The 23,466-nt window shown below is 34.7% G+C and overlaps 2 protein-coding genes across 10 annotated transcripts in view; one reads left to right on the forward strand and one right to left on the reverse strand.

Moving 5' to 3' along the window:
• LOC136039885 (venom allergen 3 homolog) overlaps positions 1 to 1,760 on the reverse strand; it is a 46,960-nt gene extending 45,200 nt beyond the window's left edge. Inside the window, exon 1 of one of the 2 annotated variants that reach the window (XM_065723850.1) lies at positions 1,608 to 1,760. The gene's annotated coding sequence lies outside the window, so the exon portion shown is untranslated. Of the gene's footprint in view, positions 1 to 1,299; positions 1,363 to 1,607 lie in introns of those variants that run through there. The other variant, XM_065723851.1, reaches the window with a different exon arrangement.
• A 42-nt stretch (positions 1,761 to 1,802) lies between these two features.
• Positions 1,803 to 23,466, forward strand: part of LOC136039886 (protein lin-7 homolog C-like) — a 34,776-nt gene continuing 13,112 nt past the window's right edge. Inside the window, exons 1-4 of one of the 8 annotated variants that reach the window (XM_065723853.1) lie at positions 1,803 to 1,945; positions 5,173 to 5,351; positions 12,864 to 12,905; positions 18,339 to 18,487. In XM_065723853.1, coding sequence (XP_065579925.1) covers positions 5,309 to 5,351; positions 12,864 to 12,905; positions 18,339 to 18,487 — 234 coding nt within the window. In that variant the 5' untranslated portion in view covers positions 1,803 to 1,945; positions 5,173 to 5,308. Of the gene's footprint in view, positions 2,035 to 5,172; positions 5,352 to 12,863; positions 12,906 to 18,338; positions 18,488 to 23,466 lie in introns of all 8 variants that reach the window. The other 7 variants (XM_065723855.1, XM_065723856.1, XM_065723852.1 and 4 more) reach the window with 7 other exon arrangements.

Consider the following 23,466-nt stretch of genomic DNA (forward strand, 5'->3'; position numbering starts at 1 on the left):
TAATTAGCATTTAAGAATGAGCAACAAATATTTTTTGCATATAATAGTTTTTCTAGAAACTTATTTTTTTATTTTGGTTCCTACGGGCCAAGATTTGCCCTTTACTAGGCTGCAGTTTTATGCTGTATCCACAGTGTCTAAAATTTGTTGAATACAGATGCTGATAAATCATTAGAGCCACCTTTTCTACTGACAAGTACAATAAACCCCTTTTCACTTCTTTGCTAAGTTCAAAACCTTACTTACTTTATTCCAAGATCTAAGTTAACAGTACAGCAAGCTTTTGCTCTGTTTTAGACAAACTTTAAAGTAAATATTGAGCTCCAGGTTCTCAATCTCCAAAGATGTCTTGGAGTTAGACTAGAGCTTCTTCTTAGCTGACAAATAATAAAAAAAATAGAAATTATATGTTCTATTTGTTTTCCACCAGCCCATTTGAGAAAAATCATTTGTGACAACAATATACCCATGGTTGGCTCAGAATCTCTCTGAAATGCTTTAAACAGAAGGAATTTTAAAAACAGTTATACTGATAAGCAAGAAGAAAATTAACATAACTCTCTAAACTTGGCACTTTTTAAGACAATTTTTAGCAAAGCAAATGCAAAAACTTTAGTGGTGTCTTATGTCATCTAAAAAAAATATTAAAATGTGTCAGATGTATTTTGATATAAGATGCTTCAAAGACTTTTAGTTGAATCTATGAAATTAAGGGCCAGGTATTCCTTTACATTTTAGACAACCATGTAAAAAGAAAAACAGTTCAAATTTTTTCACTAAAGAAGAAGCTTGATGTAAAAAGATAAATGTATTTTTTAACAGAAAGGAACTGACATCAATGAAATCAAATAAAACAAAAATTCATGGAGAATAAATAACATAGGCCATATAGGCTATTTAACCTATAATGAAGTGGCATAAGAGATTATTTCTAAAATTAGAAAAAAACCAGTGTTATGGCTTAAAGTTCTGCTCAATCAACAGGAATGGTCTTTTCAGAACTAAGGCCAGAGAAAAAGAAACTGATAACCAAAAAATAAGGCACCCAAAAATTTCAGGACCCTCTAGAGGGAAAAGAAGTAGAAGTAGGTACTTCAAAATACCTTCCTGGGACATACTTTAGCCTGTAGACACATCCCTGAAAGTTTCATTTTCCTTCAAAGTTTCATTTTACTTCAAAATACCTTCCTGGGACATACTTTAGCCTGTAGACACATCCCTGAAAGTTTCATTTTCCTAGCCTAACCTCTTTGAAAGATAGCCAAAAGTAGCTAAAGTAAAATTTTACCCCTACTTTACCTTAAAAATCCAGTTTAAATAGCTATCTCAACAAATAAAGGCCTAGACTATATAAAAGGCTATAGGTATTGGCCTGATCATTCTAGATTTTTTCAACTAAAAATTATAGGATGGTTTAGAAACTAGACCTGTTTGATATAGTAATATTTGACTAGCTCACCAATGTGATAGCTTCCTTCCTAAGAACCAACCTTTTTAATAACCAAAAAACTTTTCTTCTGACTCCTTATGAAGCTTAGCCTACACAAGACAGGCCTAGCACACCAAAAACCCTTTAGATCCTAAGGAATATGCATAAGATTACTTACAGGTCACTGAAAAGCTAAGATTATTTCCACTATTTGCAGTTTCCTTGTCTTTTCTCTAGACTTAACGATTTCACATGTTTACCCATTTCAAAAGATATGGAACATCGACGTCACTTGTCCTCAATAATCTTTTTTTCCTGGGTTAGAAAGTGCAAGCCCACGGACAAGTAATCCTGAGCGTTCGAGGGGGTAATCCGAGTAACCTCTGAGTCTCGACTAAAAAGCTCTCGCCTGCTCAAAAAGAAGAAAGAGAAGACAATTTACAATAAAGAAGAGGGTCAAATGTTCTGATATTCAGGACACACGTTGTGATTGTCTGCAGCTGCTTTATGTAGCCAGTGAACATCCATTGCAGTCATATTTGTAGTCTAGTTGATTGTGTTGTTGCAGTTTAATGTTACAATAAGTTGCCTATAGTCTAAACTAGGTCAGCCTTCAATAAATTTGTTTTCCGTGTCAGCCTAAGAGCTTTTACACTGTCAGTTAAACACCTCAGCTAAGTTCCCTGCATTAGGCTACAATAAAGCTATGCAGAATTTGTAACACTAATTTGTAGTGTACCCTTTCATATACAATCTGATATGATTCTATTCAATAACCAATAGACTAGGCTAGCCTAATCTTATAAATTACCTTAAATTGCATTGACTAGTAACTTCTGGCATTACCCTGTAGGTAGCCTACTGCTTAGTGAAGATGTTTACCAACATTTTGGTTGCATCCCATTCTTGAAGCAAGGGCTTAGACAACCAATCTTTGTCCATAACTCCCTTGAAGGCTTCCACACTAGGGACTGAGACTGCTTCTTTGCTCAGGGAGTTCCATAACCCCATGACTCTATTTTTGAAGAAGTTGTTCCATATCTGGGCATTGGTTTGTTTACAGAACAGCTCCAATAAAGTAAATCAATTCAAAAATGTAAGGGAATCTATTCTGGTTGGTATGGCTGCTCCTAGGGATGGAAGGCTAGTATCAAGAGAAAAATTAGGTTAAAATTCTAGTTGATTGACTTTTGGCTATCTCAGAAAGGGGTTAGGTTAGGAAAATGAAACTTTCAGGGATTGGTCTAAAGGCTAAAGTATGTCCTGGGAAGATATTTAGAAGTACCCACCTCCACTCCTTCTCCCTCTAGAGGGCTCTGAAATTTGCCTACATGACAGGTCTATACCTATTGAAATTTTGACAAAACAACTTTTTACTTTAATTTTTAGTTACCAGTTGCCTTTTCTCTGCCTTTAGTTCTAAAAGTTCAATTCCTGCTATTTGACTAGAATTTTGAGTCATATCAATGTTTTTATCAATATTTAGGAAATGTATTTGCATATCTTTAAAACCTTATAAATTGGGATTAAGCATAGTTGTGAAGCTGAAAACAATTTTGTTGTACTTCATTCAAGCAAAAGATCTATTTTGCAAGGTTTCATTTTTATAACACACATTTTAAAGGTCAGAGCCCTCTAGAGGGAGAAGGAGTAGAGGTGGGTGCTTCAAAATATTTTCCCAGGACATACTTTAGCCTTTAGACTCATCTCTCAGAGTTTTATTTTCCTAACCTAGCCCCTTTCTGAGATAGCCAAAAGTCACTCAACTAGAATTTTACCAAAATTAGCCTAAGATAAATAATATTTAGAAGCTGGCTGTTTTTGAAGGAAACATACTAAACAAATAATTGTGGTGCCATTAGATTCCTTAGTTTGTGCTCAAATATTAGGGCTGCTTTTCTGATAATACACCTTCTCCATAATGGTCCAAGATATGGCCCTAATAGGTTAATTTATATCTTCATTAATTGAATCTTGACATATTTTATGATCTAAAGTTGCATCAGTTTAATCTGTAAGCTGTTGCAAATGTGGGGAGATGTCTTGACACCATCACCTTTCCATAAACCCAAACATAGACCTAATAAAAAGTTTTACAACAAGTAGGCTATGACATTGGCCTCTCCAAGGTTCAAGGGTAATAATCAACTCCTTTAAAGTGTCTGGCAGTATGCCACAAAAATACTATTTAACCAGAGAACCCTCCTGTACCTTGAGAAGCTTGCAGCATTAACATTTCTATCCTTACCTACTGTAGAAAAAGAGGTAATGTCATCACAGTGTTGAAGTATTTTGCAAGACAATACCACTTCAAGCCTCTACCAACCCAAACCAGAAGATTTGGGGAACCCCCTGAAAATTTTCTAACAAATTACTAACTAAAGAGACCACTTCTGCCCTAACCATGTTTCTCTGCTTTGGAACTCCCTAACCAATTGAGCCATCAATTGCAAATCCTAGAGTCATTAAAGCAAGGTTTAGACAAAGGCTGGTAATTCTAATATTACAATTAATCACAGACAAAACTAAATTTATTGAGTAAAGACTGCAGAAACCTGTTTTTCAAAAGAATCTATAACCCTACCTTAAATACTATTATGTAGGCACAGGAAGGTTTGTTTCTTGTGGAATGCCTGCCAGTGTCAGTTCCAGGTGGATCCTGGGTTTTCTTTAGGGGGGGGCACATTATAGGTTGGTTTGATAAGCTTTGCAAACAAAGAAATATCCACAATGAAAAGAAAACCTTGACAATTATGTGTTGTAGGTAGGTAGTGGAATTGGTCTTACAATTTAATCTAAAATTTGGTGAGGGTTTAAATTCTAATAAATCTGTTGAAATTAAAAAAAGTGTAAAAATATTGATACAAAAAATAGCAAGTTTATAAAAATCATCATCCCAACAGAATAAAAAGCTGTTCACCATCCATACAAAAAAAATATAATATTTAATATTTTCTGCATAATTTTTTGCCTTTGCACTTTTGACCACTATAGCTAGTGAATTTAGCCTTCTATTGAAAAAAAAAAGGTTTTGAACCATCTTTTGGGGTCATGCACTCTTTGTGACAATTTGTATTGGTCAAACCATTAAGTAGGTTGTTTAACTTTGTGGCTTCACTTAGTAACTATGATAGTAATGAGGAGTGGGAACTTAGGACAAAGACACAACTTGTATATTCATAAAAGATATATTAAACATCAAACACTAGTTCTGTTTGGGGTGTAACAAGAAAAACAGAACAGAGATAGAAATGCATTGAAGAAATTTAAAACAAAGGTTTTAAGTATAGGCAATAAAGCAATAACCAAACACTGTTTCTTTTTAAAAATAGCATTTTAATAAACAGTGTCAACTTTGACAAAATCTAAAAAATTCACCAATCCATCATTAAAATAAATGGTTACCTTTTGGAAGAAGCAAGGTTCATTTCAAGTTTAATAAATGAAGTGATGGAAAATTATGCTTTAAAGGATGCTTACATTTAAGGTATTCAGTAAAAAGAGGCTAGTATAAAACAATCTCCTTGCTTTTACACTCTACTATGATTAGTAGAATATTTGATTTTGTCTTTTAATGTTTTTGTCTACTTCTCTGAAATTTTTTCAAACCAATATTCTGTGGAATATACTATAGTGTAAGTTTCAAACTACTCGCTTGTTGATTATACTTTTTAGGGTGTATGACTTTTGATGTTCTTTTTTTATCATCCAAGTAGGCTATAAATTAAATTATTTAATTTTAGGTTGAAAAGGTTGATGCCCAAAGAAAATTTACTTTTAAGACTGCTCATAATACATCTTTCAGGAAGAAGTGCTATAGCTTGTATTGGATATCCTTGCCTAGTTTCACTCTTCAAAAAATAAAATTCTAATAAACCTATGGTATCAATGGCAGGAGAAAATACTCTTAACCTTTCACATGGTATGCTTTTTAGCAGTAATTGTATTTGCTGGTTTTGTTTTTTCTGTCATTTGTGTAGAATAATCTTAAATATCTGAGTTTCAGTTTTGCTTATCAAAATAATTCTTTTTAGCAATTGATTTTGAAGATAATCTAGTAGATCTAGGTTTTCATGGAGAGCTATAGACTTATTACAATTCAAGTTTTATCTTTGCTTGTGATAATATAGTGTAAAATACTTGTTTTGACTTTTTTTTAAAAAAAAGCTTTACTTTCAATTTTTAAAGGAAATTGTGTATGATTTACTAAACATATTTGTGCAATATATTTCAAAAATTTACAATAAAACTAGAAGCTATTATAAAACATATTTGGATAGATAGCTATTAAACCAGCAATTAACTTAAGCTGAATGCCCATTAGCTACAGTAATTTTTAAGGTTTTATTTTACTTAATTGTTTTTCAATTGAATCTAACACATAATCTGAAAAGTTGGTTCCTTTCTCACTTCCAACAATGAAGATGTTGCTTTGTTCATGCATCCACTTACTTAGCGTTGGGATGTTTACCCAAATAAATTAATAGGTTATGTTTATTGGAAACATTAACCATATTCATGTCTTTAAAAAAAAATGATTTCTGATGTCAGCAACTCTACATTCACAGGTATGCTAGACTTCTTGTATATTTTGAATTAATGTTACTTTTATGTAAATCTCAGCCATCCAGCTTCCAATTCTTGGTTTCTAAACAACATAGCAGTGCTGCAACAAGTACTCCAAATTTTTACTTAAGTATCAAGTATTAAGTAGGCTACTCATTGTTTTTTTTTACTTAAATATCAAGTAATAAGTACTTTCCAAATTCTCACTTAAGTATTACTTCAAGTACTACTTCAAGTATTTATTGTATGTATATATATATATATATATATATATATATATATATATATATATATATATATAAAAGGAGATAATAAAGTAGATAGTCTTTTTACATAAATTATCACTGGAAGACCGAATCCAAGAAGGCACATCTATTAAACCAAATTGAGCAATTATTTTTCTGTTTTGGTGCCATCTAGGAAGCCTGAGGAGGATTTTGCAATATCTGAAATAAGCTGCACGTAGAGTATGGGGATTTTTCTTATGAAACAGATGAGCCATGCCTGATAAAAACAAAAGCACAGGGGCGCAATAAGCGTTATAAATCATGCACAAACCGTTGCGGTTGTAACGGCTTTTGTTTGGGGATATTTTTCCGTAAGCGATGTGTAGGTTTTTCACAGCTTGATTCACTAGGGATGAAAAGGTAGTGGAAAGTGCTGGACTGAAACACAGACCAAGCCAACTAACTAAAGAAGAACATGGCAGAATTGCAGTCCCAGCAACAAATGGAGCAACCACATAAGGGCTATTAAAACAAATAAACTCGCATTTAGACGCATTAACTGACGGTCCAATCTTAAATAGTTCATTGGTTAATATAGTAAAATTGTAAAGCAATCCACAGCGAATCTGGGCAACAAGAAGAACGTCGTCTGCATATGCAACAGAAGACAAACCAATATTACCATAAGAAACAGAACTTTTAAGGGGACGCAGGAATGATGCAAGCACACATTTAAATATACTAGAAGACAATACAGCAGAAGTTACAACCTATCTATTTCTAGCAGCAGTTTTCACACCATGAAGTGGCAAAAACCATGAGACTAAGTCAAAAATCTTCTGAGAAAAAAGGAATAAAATAAGAGCTAAGAGCTCATATGGCACTTGTGACAAGGTCAGAAGAGCCAAGAGCTCATATGGCATGAGCTCTAGCAAAATTATAAGAATCAATAGATTAATTTAAAAGAAAAATCAGAGGCTTAATGCTGGTCGGCATTTAAAATAAGATCTCTGAGACACAAGGTCCTTTTAAATATCAAAATTCATTAAGATCCAATCACCCACTCGCAAGTTAAAAATACCTCATTTTTCTAATTTTTCCTCTCCCTTCAGTCCCTCCCCCAGATGGTTGAATTGGGGAAATAAACTTTATCAAGTGAATTTGTGCAGGTCCCTGACACGCTTACCAATTTTATTGTCCTAGCATGTCCAGAAGTACCAAACTCGCCAAAGCACTGGACCCCCTAACTACCCCAAAGAGAGTGGACCCAGTCCGGTTTCGTCAATCACGTATCTACGACATTTGCTTATTCTACCCACCAAGTTTCATCCCGATCTCTCCACTCTAAGCGTTTTCCATGATTTCCGGTTTCCCCCTCCAATTCTCCCCCAATGTCACCAGAACTGGTTGGGGTTTAAAATAAGATACCTGAGACATGAGTTCCTTCTTAATATCAAATTCAAAAATACCTCACGAACAGTCACCCGCTCTTAAGTTAAAAATACCTCAATTTTTAATGTTTCTGAATTAACACCCCCTCCAACTCCCCCAAAGAGAGCGAATCCATTTCGGTTATGTCAATCATGTATCTAGGATTTGTGCTTATTCTTCCCACCAAGTTTCATCCTGATCACTCCACTCTAAGCGTTTTCCAAAATCCCCCCCCCCCCAAATCCCCCCAATGACACTGGATCCGGTCGGGATTTAAAACATGAGATCTGAGTTACGAGGTCCTTCTAATATGAAATTTCATCCGATGAAATTCAAGATCCGATCACTCCTTTGTAAGTTAAAAATACCTCATTTTTTCTAATTTTTCAGAATTAACCCCCCCCCCCCCAACTCTCCAAAAGAGATTGGGTCTCCATCCTGGAACTCAATGCATATCATACTCTTAGGCATCTTTATTCAATTATCATCGAAATTCATCTCCATATGCAAGTTACAGTGAATTAAATGAAAAACTCGAATTTTTTTTAACACTTAAAGCCCCATCACCTTAATTTAGCTCAATTTTAATCCAAATAGTTCATTTTCAATACAAATCCGCTATACTCGACTGCACAGACGGACGGACAAACAGACAGATCTCAAAAACCTATCTTGATGGATATTTTCCACTGTCCAAATAGGTGATGATACCTGCATGATGATATGCCATTGTTTTCCTTGTTTTGGATCCAATTAGCCAACATGGCTACCTAAGACGTTGTAAAATCCGTCCGTCCGTCTGTCTGTCTGTGCGTCCGTCTGTGTAATCACGTATAGGGGGAGAAACGTTGGTTGGATTTGGATGAAAATTTTGATGGCCAGATTTGGTGCCAAGGATCATGAGACACATCAAGTTGAAAGATGAAGATCCTAGCTCAAATAAAACAGGGGGGAGAGGGCTTTACCTGCTAAAAACAGTTTTTCGTTTAATTCAGAGGAACTTGCGAATGGAGTGATGGATCTGAATGAAAATTGAACCAAAGAGGCCTAAGACCATGACACATATCAAGTTTTGAGATAAAGACCCTAGCTTAAATATAACAAGGGGGAGTGGGTTTTAATTCCTGAAAAATTTAAGTTTTCTGTTTAATTTAGTATAACTTGCAAATGGAGTAACAGATCCAAATCTAAACTAGACCAAAGATGCCTAAGATCAGGGCTCATATCAAGTTCCGGTATCACAAACCCTATCTCAAATAGGGCGAGAGGGAGAGGGTCTCAAGTCTTAAGAAAGTTGAGTTTTCCTTTAATTTAGTAGGGCCTATAACTTATGAATGGAGTGACAAACCTGAAGTCAGATTCGTCTGAATACCTGAATTTGCTGAAACGAATTTGACAAAATACCACTGCATTGGATCCTGCTAGAATTACATAGACTTGTTTATTGCAGACAACATTGAGATGGGCAAAGATTCATAGCTTCAGTAGTTTTACCAATAATATGGTCCTGAAGATGATGAAAAGGTAGAAATCTGGTTCAGTTGACGAGATGACAAAACTTAAACACTAATGTTAGAAATATAAGCCCAAATGGACTATAGTATGCAACATTTATCACAAAACAAGGGAGTTTAGCTCACTGTCGACCAGTGAACTGCGAAATAATTTCAATTTTCTTTGTTATATAACTTTTAAACAAAAATTTAACCAAGTGTTAATAATACTAAATTTTTTTTTTGTCAAAAACAAATACCTTATTTCATATCCAAAAATAGGGCATGGAGGTATATCTGAGTTTACTCTAAATCTAAAGTGTGATGTTTTCTTTTACAGTGCCAAAGCACAGACACACAAAAGCTATATCTGAGTTTGCTCTAAATCTAAAGGTGATGTTTTCTTGTACATTGCCGAAGTACACACACACACAAAATTTTCGTGTCAAAGGTAAAGTATTTGAAAAACAAGTACATTAAAAGTATCTTAAGTAATAAGTATTTCGTAATCTTACTTAAGTATCAAGTAATAAGTACACCCTAGAGTTTTTACTTAAGTACAAGTACAAGTAATACATAAGTAAGTGACAGCACTGCAACATAGTCAATAATCTTCCAAAATGGAATGCAATTCTAAGCTTGACCTTGATAACAGTATATTTTTTTTTTCAAGTAACTCAGGCTCTGGGAATTTCTTCTCTCCATGAATTTTTTTTCCATCTTATCTATCATTAATTTTTTTGATTATTTAATATAAATTACGTTTTGAAATTATCTATACTATATGCACACCTTTCTGACAAGAGGGTCTCTCCTCATCTTTGACTGGTTTGAAGGACCCTTCAAAAAAAAGTGTATTCTCTCTTTTTTTTTTTTTTTTTTTTTTTTCTTTTTTTTTCTCCAATGAATTTTACCAAAGTTCACTTTTCATACAATGTATGATCCAAAGTTGCGATAATGTAACATCTAATTTATTGTTCTCTAATATATCTGATATATTTTTAGTGGATTGAACTATCCTTGTTTTTTCTTCTCTACACATTTTTTTTTATCATCTCATAATTTATTATTAACAGCCACAGGGCTGTGGGAATGGTCATATAATAATACCAATTCCTGAGTTTTAAATAAGTGCTTCCAATGTGTTTTATAACAAGTGCTTTGACTTACTTTACATTTCGCAATAATTAAAAGGGTCTTTAGGATGTAATAACATCTATTTTGGGGCTTTTTCATTGAAAAATACCCTTATCAGTATTTTCATTAAAAAATTGAAAAAAACAACAAAATTACCCCCCTTTTGATTTTGAAAACACACTCCCTTCCACCCCGCCAGAGATATTAATGGATTGGTGCCACTGTCTAAGCACAGTACCCCTCAAAAACATGAAATTCAACTGTCCCATAAAACAGTTGGCAGATAAGAAAGCTGCCAAGTAAGATTTGCATTGTATTTGGTGTTAATTTATGAAGTTGATGGCTTGAGAGTAGGAATAAACAAGTCCCCCCACCCCACCTGAGATGTTCATGAATTGGTGCCACTGTGTAAGTGCATTTCCCCTTGAAAACATGAAATTCAACTGTTTCCAAATTAAAGCAGTTGGTAGATAGGAAAGTTGCCAAACAAGATTTGCATGGTTCTGGTGCTAATTTAGGGATTTGTTGGCTTGAAAGTATGAATAAATAAGTAAAAGTTTTTTGTTTCTTATACTCAGAGGGAAAGAAAAAATAATAAGGTATATTTTGCTTTTCAGTTTTGTATAAATATATTGTTCATGAAAATAGGGTTGCCATTGTTACTGATTTGTATATATACAAGGGTGTCTGAAATGTTTCCAGCCTCAACGTGAAGATGGGAGCCCTCGTCAATAAATATCAGCAAATGTATTTATGTATCTAACAGGTACTCCACAAAGATTCAGCCATTTTGGACACAGCTATTATTTGAATCGTTTTGGGGGACTTGATATGAGTATTTTGTAAAAATGGATAAAATTGCATATTGAGCTGTCATAAAACATTTGTTTTTGATAGGTAGTACATCTATGCAAGCGGAAGATCAGTTGGAGTCTGTGCATGGGGACCCTGTGCCATCATTTACCGTGGCCAAATTCTGGGAAGCTGAGTTTAAACGTGGCAGTTAGAGTTAAGGAGACAATGAATGTTCAGGACAAATAGGGAGGCAATTACCTTTGTGAACAATCATTTTGCAGGGGAAAACACCGAGTACTTTTTGGGCAGGTTCAAAAGACGGGAGCACTGCTGGGGCAAGTGTGTATAGTTACAAGGGCACTATTAAAAAAAAAGAACAAAATTTCTTGTGTTTTTTTTAGGTCAGAAACTTTTCAGACAACCCTTATACTATGTAATGGAGTATATATATATATATATATATATATATATATATAGTGGCGCTTCGCGCCCCCCCAAGCCCCCCCGCGCGCGTAAGTCGTTACGCGCCATATTAGTTACGCGCCATTGTAGTTGTGTCCCTGTGTCCCACCTGTGAATAGAGATAGATATAAATATATGTTTTTAACTACGTAAAACATGCGAATATACAACATTCTTCGCTGTCCCATTGTCTGTGCATATAAATAGATTGTCAGGTTTACTGACTCTTGAACATGCAACATATAATTGTCCATGGGAAAAACAATTCGTATTCAGATCTATACCTCATTATTCTAATGATGTGTCCCTGTGTCCCGGTCGTCATTTGTGTCCCGGTGTCCCAGTTTGTAATTTCTCTTTGAGTGTCCCGGTCGTCATTTATATTCCCTGTGTCCCGGTGTCCCGGTCGTCATTTGTGTCCCGGTGTCCCGGTCTGTAATTTCTATTCGAACATTCCCTGTGTCCCGGTCGTCATTTATATATCCCGCCTGTGCCCCCGGCGTCCCCGTTGTAGTTGTGTCCCTGTGTCCCGGTCGTCATTTATATTCCCTGTGTCCCGGTCGTGATTTGTGTCCGGGTGTCCCAGTCTGTAATTTCTCTTTGAGGTTCCCGGTCGTCACTTATATTCCCTCTGTCTCGGTCGTCATTTGTGTCCCGGTCTGTAATTTCTCTTTGAGTGTTTTTTCTTTTTAGTTTTTTACCTTTTTTCTTTTTTCAGTTTTCTTTTTCTTCTTTATTTTTCAGCGTTCGTCATAAATTACGACAACTAATTTCATGACGTCAGCCGACAGAATCATGACGTCACCTGATCCACAGACAGACAGACAGACAACTTATTTTTATATATATATATATATATATATATATATATATATATATATATATATATATATATATATATATATATATATATATATATATATATATATATATATATATATATATATATATATATATATATATATATATATATATATATATATATATATATATATATATATATATATATATATATATATATATATATATATATATATATATATATATATATATATATATATATATATATATATATATATATATATATATATATATATATATATATATATATATATATATATATATATATATATATATATATATATATATATATATATATATATATATATATATATATATATATATATATATATATATATATATATATATATATATATATATATATATATATATATATACAATTTCTTTTGTATGCATTAATACTAAGCAAATTCATTTGAGATGCACATTATTGTATTGTTATTAGCTTTTGTATCTTTTTAGATATCAAACGTGCAATTGAACTCCTTGATAAGCTTCAGAAAAGTAAGTATATTTGATGTTCATATTTTTTTATAATGCAATACCTTCTTTTCACAGCAAGGTTCATGGAAAAACTAGTCACTTACTAATAGACACTGGCTTTGTCAATTAGGGGGGCTAGCCCACAAACAAACAATCATTGCTCTGAGACAAGGTTGCTTCATTGTTGCCAACTGTCCTTTTGTAATTATGCTTAAATTTGTCTAGTGCATTCCTGAAAGCATTTAGAGCATAAAAATACGAAGTGAGTTGGTAATTACTACTGCTATGATGATTGAGAACTCTATGCATAGCCAGCCAAATAAGGCCAAAACAGTTGTCAAAGCACCACCACCATGTTTTGTTAAGTACTTTACTCTTTACTACCAGTTCTACTGCTGATACTAACAAGTCACTGCAGCACCAAGCCTGAGGCCAACACTGATACGTATGCTTCTCCATCCCAATCCATTCAAAGCCTTCCTCTTTTTTCACTCTTTACAGCCTCCCATATAGGTCCAAAATGTAGTCCGTAAGAATCGCTATTGAACGAGCAATCGTGGTCAGTAAAGAAAAACCGTGTCCTTAGTAACCAAAAGGTGAAAAGCGTGTTTAAAACAAACTGGCTAGTGAAAAAATTACCATTTTTAGCTAATCCAGGAATGTTGATCTCAGGAACAGGTATGGGTATTAAGTTGAAACTTTCATGGAATGCTAGAGGGGATATTAACAGAATAAAAAGACTATATGCGTCCAGTTTGTCAAAACGCAGAATTTCAAGTTGAAACACTCTGATAATGTAGAGGGGGATGTTAAGAATGTCATAACAATTCTGACACCAAGGACCAAGTGAAGCTCAGTCTCCTAGTATATATGCATACAGGACGCTGTAAAATTAAGAATTTGGAATATGCCTAGAGGACGACCCAAAATACGCAAATTTACAATTGTTGAAACTAATGCATCATTTGTATAACAGCAACCTGGATAATCAAGCGTCAAGAATTTAACGGGACACACTTTCAGGACAATCAACTTCGAATCCAATGTCAATAAATAAATCCAACTGAAGACATTTTTGTCCAACAACCCAGACAATCCAACATGACAAGATTAATCCAAAGAGTTCAAACAAAAGGCATGAAAAAATATCTGAGCCAATGGTGATACTTAATGAAGCACAGTAAAATCTGCGGTTACAAGACACGCGACAACATATTTTAAATGAAAATGATGCGCAACAACATCAGCGGTTAGACTTATGACAACGAATCACCAATGAAAATGATGCACAATGGAATCTGTGGTTAGAAGACATGCTACAACGAACATCACAACGAATCGCAAATCACAATGAAGTGCAACGAAATGTTTGGTTGGAAGACAAGCGTATCAGTACCAAGGACCGAGCGTCCAAATTTTTTGTATTTTATCCATATTTTACATCCATTTAGTTAATACTTTAATGCCTTTTTAATTCCCCTTTATTCTCATATGGTCTATCAACTATATATTTCTTATCAAAAAATCATTCTCCTTACCGAGCTGAATGCTATTTTCCTAATATTCTTATGTTCTAATTACCTAATATCCTATTAGAGGAATATCCTAGATTTCTCTAATTTTCTTTTTCTCTAACTACTCCTAAAATTATCCGTCCATTTTCTAAATTATCACATTGAATGCTCTTAAATTTTATATACAACTTTTCTTGGAACATTCCCCTTAAATTTTCATCATTAAATCTTAAATCATCATATGTACCTAGTAAGAAATACCCATCCTAAATTTCAGCTTAAATTAATTGTCAATGCTAGTAGATGGTGTCCTTTTAAATAATTTAACAAAACATTAAGTTTAAAGAAACGCATATAAATGGGCCGTATCATTGTTGATGCTTTTTTACAACACTTTGAATCGTTTGTCACAGTTTTATTGTGCTAAAAACTGTGTGCGGCCTCATTATTTATGTGATAAATTCTGTTAGTTTAAAACAAAGTTAGTTCGTTCTGAAATTCCAAAAAGTTCTGTTTGAAAAAAAAATATGTTTTTTAAATTTATATTCATTTTTAATATTATCAACAGGGCTATCCAAAATATGAGGGTGACCGCCACTCCTCTACCCCCATCATTTGCGTTAAGATTCAACTTAGCTTTTATTGACTATGTTTCGGTAGTGAAAAAAAAAACTCCTTCTCCATGAAAAATGCCGTTTTCGCTATAAGAGAGGGATTGTCATCTCCTCGGTATCCAAATTAAGAATTCAGCTCAAATTTGTTACTCCAAAAGAAGGAGGCTAGGGATCACATGTCGCCTCTATATTTATATATCGTATCCCTCATGAAAATTATAAAATTTTGTGGCTGAATATTTACTTTTGAGATACAGTATAACAATATCGTCTCTGAAACTACAATTAGAAATCGGTACAAGGTTCGAACTGTATAAATCGCTTTTTTGATAATTCTGAACAAGATGGGTTTTTTCTTCTTTTTTTTGCGTTTTTGGGCTAAATTTCGTAGTTTTGAGGCATAGAATAGAAGAAATTAGCATTTATTCTTGGTGTGATGTCTTTCGTTGCTTAAAAAGGGTATTATGACCTTATAACTTCGGCGATTTCTTTATATTATTACTTTTTTGTATTCAATAACTGTAATTCATTCCAATTGTAAGTTTATTGTATTTGAAGGATAAATTTTGGATAAATAAATATCAGGAAGGAGGAAGGATATGTAAATGTCAGAGGGAACGAGGCAACTCCTTAAAGTTGCAGAATTTCTAAAATAGCTCTTAAAGATTAGGTTTTCTAGTCATAGAGCTGGAGATCCGAAAAAATTTATCCTACCAGCCAAACCTGATTCCCAACTACTTCTTATAAGGTACATATGGCTTCAAAAGTTACCAAGTTGACTTTTTAACCCTACATTTCCCCCGATTCTCTGGAGGCCGTACTGACCAGTCTTGAAGATATTTCCCAGCATCTGTAGCACATCTGCGAAAGTTGTGCAAATCTTGAGAATTCGGAAAGGGCGGTACTGGACCCTCTGCCTCTTCTTGTGTATTCTAGGTGTGTATTAACGCTCATTCGTTCCGATTATTTTGTTGAATTCTCTTTCGCCCTTAGAAAACAATTTTGTCTGCTGAACCAGATTTATTCTCTAGATTATTTCATTCAATAATTTAAATATCTTCTTTCGTGTAAAGGCTCATTCAAGCAAGAAACTTAACGATAAAGACAAGGCCCAGTATTTCAAGAAAGAAGAGTCTCTTTCTTAACGGCTGAAAAGTGCGACCTAATTTATTAGTACATTCATTTATAAAAAAAGGCTTTAATAAGCCTTTCAACCTAGCAAGGCCTAAGCTGCATCCAAGAACGTGTACAGGTACGTGTACAGTGAATTTAAACAGTACAAAACAGCTTAAATATAAGAAAATACTACGAGATTTCCGGGGAACCTTGTTCCTAGAACCTCGTTTCCTGGGAACATCTGTGTACATTTGGTTTTAATTAGATAATGGCAAAAGGAGGAAATAATATTAGATTGATAGAATAATTTCTTTTTTTTAGTGTCGTCTATTGTTAGGTTCTAAAAACTTCTAAATAAAAATAAGCCCAAAATGAATGTTTCTACTTAGGTAAAATAACCTAAATAAAAGTAAAGACAAAAGGTAAAATTTCCGTAATAATAGTAGTAGTAGTAGTAGAACAATTTTATTAGAAATAAACATTTCTTAATCAATAGCACAACATAAGCGAAGCTTGCGAGGCTGTGCTAAATTCAAAGAAAATAAAGAGACAATATGGAGGATAAGAAAATATGGAGAATGAGACCATATACCGAAATCAACAAAAAACAAAACAAACAATACACTACCTTGCGTGACCCCAAGACAACAAAAAAAAAACAAAAAACAAACAAATACATAAATATTACAAATGAATAACCTATGTAAAATTTATTTTAGTTAATCTGTTTCAAAAGTATACCTACCGAGCAACTCAACACGTAAATCAGACTTAAACTGGCCAAGGTTACCTATTTCCTTAATATCTGTACTCAGTTTATTCCAAAGTTTTGAAGCTCTGTAAATAAGTGAAAAACTAATCGAGGAACCTCAGTATTACCTCGTATCCGAGTAATGTGGTGGTGAACATCAGACCTCTCACAAAATATTCCTGTAAAACAATCAGGAAGGCTATCACTGTAATACTTATATATAAAAATCACGTAATCCAGCTGCAGGCATTATATTTCAATCTCTATACACAGACCTCAAAGACTCCTGGTTCCCAACACCACAAAAAACTCGGATAGCATTATTCTGGATCATACAGATTGGACGAACTATCGAAGGGAAAGTACCAAGCCAAATCGACGAGCAATACAAAATGTAAGGGTGAATCAGGGGAAAATATAACAATCCTAGAACATTTGGGGGGAAAATATGTTTTAAATTGCGCATGATACCTAAGTTACGTGACAATATTTTTGAAACTAATTGCTCACTCTTTTCTATAACCTTTTATACCAATATAACAATTTTAAATTTGGCTTATTAATAAATAATTAGGGGCATCAAAGAGATAAGGGACGTTCTGGTAAGTGGCCTCGGAGTGCTGATCTTTCTGCAATATTTCCTCCAACATCTACTATTTCTGTATGATTTGCCTATTTTTAAAAGTGCGCCCCATTCCTGAATGCGTGTCCCCTCTTAGATAAAATTTTTGCATACATACATCGTCGTTGCTATGGAAAGCTTTACTATGCCAAAATGATTCCCAAGTGAAATCAAAATGCAAAAAATGATTTCGTCAAAAAAGAAATTGAATGAAGATATTACTTTAACTTCATTGATGTACTGAGGAGAGGGAGGCTGCTTTACTAAGTAATGTAGTAAGAACCTACCCGACAAAACTCACCATTCAAACTCACAATATGCTTAATACTAAATATCAAATTTGCAATTGAAGCTTCTTAAGTAGGACAAAATAGAAAAACAATGACAAAAGACAAGTATTGTCAAGTAATTGCAACTAATCCTGCGGTACTTTGGAATGCTGTATTGCTGCGTACATATTTAGTCTCAGGGAGATCAAGTAATAACTTTATTTGAAATAAAATTATGTAGTTTTTTTTTTTGTACGGAAAGCCGAATTACAATGTGGACTCATTTCAAAAATAAGAAAATTTACGCCATTCTTGATTCGATTAAGATTTTTGAAAACTCCGATTGTCATAATTGCCGGTTCCAACTCATCGTCTAGAACAGGTAATACTATTAATGCAATGTCTTAAAATTTTTTTTACTAGAAATAAAAGCACACGTGGTCAGAAACAGATCCCATATGCAAATCGCCTAGTAAATTACATATATACCATTGTTAGAAGATTATCTATGCAAAACTTTACTATCCAAGAAGAGATCAAGTCCATTTCAGATTGATACTACTTCTAGGTGGCGAGTTACCTTCAGCAAAGCTTGCAGCTTTACAGAAAGTTCTTCAGTCTAAGTTTTTGGACGTAATCAGAGAGGTATATGAACAAGTTTATGACACTGTTGATTTAGCTGGATCGCCTGATGTTAGAGCTTCTGCAACAGCCAAGGTTTGATATTTTTTTCGATTAATTTGTTCGGTAATGTTTTATTAAGGTCCATAGAAACCAATTATGTTTTATTACCCTATATGTAGAAGCTGTTCATAAGAAAATGGAATGCTGATTTTGTTATTTAGTCCCTATCTTTTTTTGCCTTAAGCCTCTTCCAATTGTTCTTGAACAAATTTTCCACTACACTCACTGACAAATTTTGAATAAGCCTAAATTGGAGCTCAAAAGTAGAAGTTAAAGAATTTCGATTGTGACGAACTTGGTTATATATGTATATAACTGTTTTTTTTTATTATTACTTGTTGAAAAAAAAATTCTTCATAACGTTATATTTCTTCAACCTACCACAGATTCGTGAAATGAGGAGTGCCTCTACTTCCTTTTCTTCTATTCTGGGCTGTAGGCTTTCTAGTTTACCCTATTTAGCCCGCTTCTTATTTCCCCGGTCATGCTGCTGTGAAGTACTGGAGCAATATTCGGCTACAACTAGACATTTTAAGACTTTCCCTTTTTGTCTGTTCATTGCAGTGTCAGGCTAAAAAATTTTAGTTGTACACTCCTTAAAGTGGATTAATCCACCAAGCTCTTGACTACGGGTCTTAGCTTGTGAGACTATGTAAGAAAACAAAATTTCTATGGTGAAGATAGGAAGTGAGGCTACCAGCTGGTTTCGTATTGAATCAAGAGTTAAGTAGGCTTGCGTTCTATCCCAATTTAAAGGGGTCATTTTAATTGATTTTGTCCTAAGAAACAAGACAAAGGCTATTGGAGCGCATGGAACCGAATGGGTAAGCATAACTCTCCCAGCTTAGATTATGCTGATGATTTGAGTATCCTAGATGAAAGTGTTAGCGCATAAATGATGTATTGGAAGTTTTTAGAGTTCAGGGTCATGAATAGGTCGGAACATTAATGTTAAGGCCGGACGCTCCTCCAAAAATTATACTGCCTGTTAGTTCTTGTTCAATCGCGGCATATCACACAAATACTCAAGGTTATCAGATTTCACTGCCGTCATTAAACTCAAGGGGTTTCTCACTGAAAATTACGACTAATGTATATTCATTCTTCGTAATTCGACAAGTAAATAGGAATATTTATTTGGAAAAGAACTATTATTCGAGGAGAAAATTAGAGAAATTATTATTCGAGATTTTTTTTTTGGAGGAGGGGGGTTCAGCTCTTACGAAAGAAATACCAGGAAAACACAGGAAAATTAAACATTTCGCTGACAAAATTAAGCATTATACAAATTTAAGGTGGGTGAATCCCTCGCCTGCGTGTGTGCCTGTGGTCTGGTCATCATTATTTGCCAGGAGACGCGGTATAAAATTGTGGAAATTACAAATAAAAAGTACATATTTTCGGGTTTTTACTTCATGCAGACCTATTTAGAAAAATATAATTTAAATAATTGCTCGCAGCGAAGTGACAAATTTATTTCATTTTATCAAAAAGTTCGTGGTAACGAACTGTACTAAGGAGCGACCCGGCTCAATAGTAACCAAAACTCTAAAAAACGGATTTTTGATACCAATAGCTACATGAACAAAATCGCATTTTAATGCTGACTTTAAATATATGAGATACCTATCTAAAATTACGAGTCTAAGAAAAATTGCCTTATTTTAGAAAATAGAGGGAAACACCCGATAAAAGTAATAAAACCAAAATTACACCCATCCGAATCAGCCTATCAGGGAACCCTACCGTGGAAGTGTTAAGCTTCTATCAGCAAAAATATGGATTTTTTTTTCAGGGGTGATTATATCGAACCAGTTGTCATAGAATGTTGCGAGCGGGCTCATTCCAACGGAAATGAAGTTATATACAAGTGAATTATATATAAAAAATGAGGTACATAGTACCCTTTTTAAGTGATTTAAAAAATTGGAGGGCACCTAGGCCTCCTCCCACGCTAATTATTTTCCCACAGTCACCCGATTAAAATTGTGAGAAAGCCATTTTCTTCAGCATAGTCGAAAAACCTTATAACTGTGTCTTTGGGGACGACTTATTCCACCAGAATCCCCGTGGAAGGGGCTACAAGTTACAAACTTTGATCAGTGTTTATATAGTAATGGTTATTGGGAAATGTACAGACGTTTTCAGGAGGATTTTTGGTTGGGGGGGGGGGTTGAGAACAGGGGGTTATGTTGGGGGAACTTTCCATGGAGGAATTTGTCATGGGGAAGAAAATTTCCATGAAGGGAGCGCAGGATTTCCTAGCCTTATTTCAAAATAGAACAATACAAAAATAAATATGAAACAGTTTTTTCAACTGAAAGTAAGGAGCAGCATTAAAATTTAACACTAACAGAATACAGAAGTTCGTTACGTAAGCTAACTCGTAAGTTACGTAGATCTTTTACTAGCAAAAACGTTCGTAAAATATTAAAAGTTCTAGTTCTAGTTGCCTTTTTAAGTAAACAAAACATTGGAGGGCAACTAAGCCTCCTCCCCTGCTCCTTTTTTCTCAAAGTGATTCTATCAAAATTATGAGAAAGCCATATAAATATGAAATTTCGTTTTAATTATTCATCTGTGGAGAGCCAAAATCAAAACATGCATTAGTTCAAAAACGTTCAGATATTAAATAAAAAAAGACATGTTTTTAACTGAAAGCAAGGAGCAACATTAAAACTTAAAACGAATATAAATTAATTCGTATGTGAAAGGGGCTGCTCCCTCCTCAACGCCCCGCTCTTTACGCTAAAGTTTTACTCTTTCTCTCAATTCTACTTTTTAAAACAGTAAAAAACTTTAGCGTAAAAAGCGGGGCGTTGAGGAGGGAGCAGCCCCTTTCATATACGAAGTGATTTCTGATCGTTTAAGTTTTAATGTCGCTCCTTACTTTCAGTTAAAAAAAAACTTGTTTTTTTTTATTTAGCTTATCCATACGGGTTCATTAAAAAATATTCTAAAGTTCGATTGTTGCTTGAGTATTTGTATATCTGAATTTGTATTCGGATAAGACTGTAATGACACATGATAACTACCCATACCTAGCACAGTTGGATTTATATAAACGGTTCTCGTATCTCCATACTTCTTGGCAACCTTCCGTCGACAATTTCTGGTAACAGTGCCTCAGAATAAAATTTTTGTAGATTTGGCAGCATTTTGTTAGACCAGAATTCACGTTCACGACCAATCTTTTCATAATATAATTCCTCTTCCCCTAAAAATATTACAAAGTATACAAAATCAATGTCACAACATTCCAATTGCATTTGAACTTGGTAATAGTAGTCATGTGTTCTTTTCAGCTTTATTTCACTATTAACTTTCTTTTCTAGACATGTATTTTTTTTAAGCGCTATCCACTCTTCCAATGTAAGCCCTTTTGCTGTCAAAGGGCACTTCCCCTCCAAAAGAGTCTTCTCACCCGAAGGAAAAATTGCTATCCCGTCCGGACTGGCCCCTAGAAACCCATATTCCTTGTGAATGAAAAGCCCAGCAGAGTTCACAATGCAACCCATTTTCTTTGCAAAAGCTGCAATAGCTACAGGCTCGTACATCTGACCATGCTCCGTTGCCTTTGTTTGGCGTTTCTGGGATACAGCAGCTGCCGAACTAATGAGCCCACAGTCTTCAACCGCCTTTTACAAACAGCACCAGCTACGGAAGCTGTAATTCTGTTTTTTCTGTATTCTATCCAGCTATTATCGATAGAATTTCTCTGAAGCCTAGTGGCTTTTTCGATACTGAGGATATCTGTTGCAGTACATTGGAGACGAGTCAAAAAATCTGTTTTTGCAATTTCGAGCGCACTGCAATCAAGATCCGGAGCAGTTGTGTTCGAGCCGTAGTTTTTGTCTGCTCCGGTTGGCTCCCTGATTTCTTTTGAAGGGAGTTTTGTGGAAGCATTAGTGAAAAGGCGCTTTTTAGCAGACAGTTTTTTACGTCGAGCAGTAGTCATGGCCCGCTGTTGTGCAAGTTTTTTCAACTGCCTACTTGGTGTAGATCCTACAGTTCTTCGAAATATTTCAAGGCGAGCTGAGTGACCTTTCGTAAATCGGATTCCTGCTGCTTTAACACGGGTGGTATATCGCGCACTTTGGCTAACCATGATGTTTTTGCCACCTATAAGCCTTGCAACTATGCTCATAATATATTCTGCCAGGTTGCTCGTGTGGTTTCCTATCAGTAGACGAACCCTTCTGGTCAGCGTATCAAAGGCTGAATACACATGGCTGAGAAAGATGTTGCTAGGGGTGTCTTCAGGATTGACCTGTAGAACTTTCCCGGAGAACGAGCAGCGTGTAGGACAAAATCTATGGTCGCCACGGAAAAAATGTAGAGGAATTGCCTTCAGCGCACTGATGAGATCCTTCACGCTTTTCTTCTCTGTGGTGGCACATACAGTTGCATTTCTGGCAAAATCACACATTTTCTTTATTATTGTGGCACTAAGAAATCTTCTGCATTCGGCATTTTCATGCTGCTTCTTATATAGTCTGTTTTTCAAGCATTTGCACGCATGATTAGCACACTCAATTTTTTCTACATTTCTGCCATATGGTACCCTTGCTATAATTTCAGAATGGGTACTTGAATCGCCGTCGGCAACAAATCGAGTATATCTTAGATTGTGCATGGATGTTGCTATTCGGAATGCGTCAACTAATATATCTGACTCCATACTTGTACTGGGCCCCTGCCAGTTCATAAAACATGTATGTTCAGGAACAGATCTATTTACTTGATGCCTGTATTTCACGCAAGTACAGCAATATTTGTTCCTAATTCCTAGATTTAAGAGTTTCTTCGAATAGAAACCTATCACCACTCCACAGCCTGAGAGTGCACGATATCTATTCCCATAACTTCGTGTACACCAGCTTCCATCAACTATAACACATGTCTCTACAGCTCCATTTGGGTGAATTTTCTCACCTGCTTCCAGTGCCATCCTTCGCTCGGTTTTCCCATTTTCGATAAGATAGTCATAGAGAACTTTTTCCAATTCTACG

The sequence above is a fragment of the Artemia franciscana genome, chromosome 20 (assembly GCF_032884065.1).
Source record: "Artemia franciscana chromosome 20, ASM3288406v1, whole genome shotgun sequence".
NCBI classification, from domain to species: domain Eukaryota; kingdom Metazoa; phylum Arthropoda; class Branchiopoda; order Anostraca; family Artemiidae; genus Artemia; species Artemia franciscana.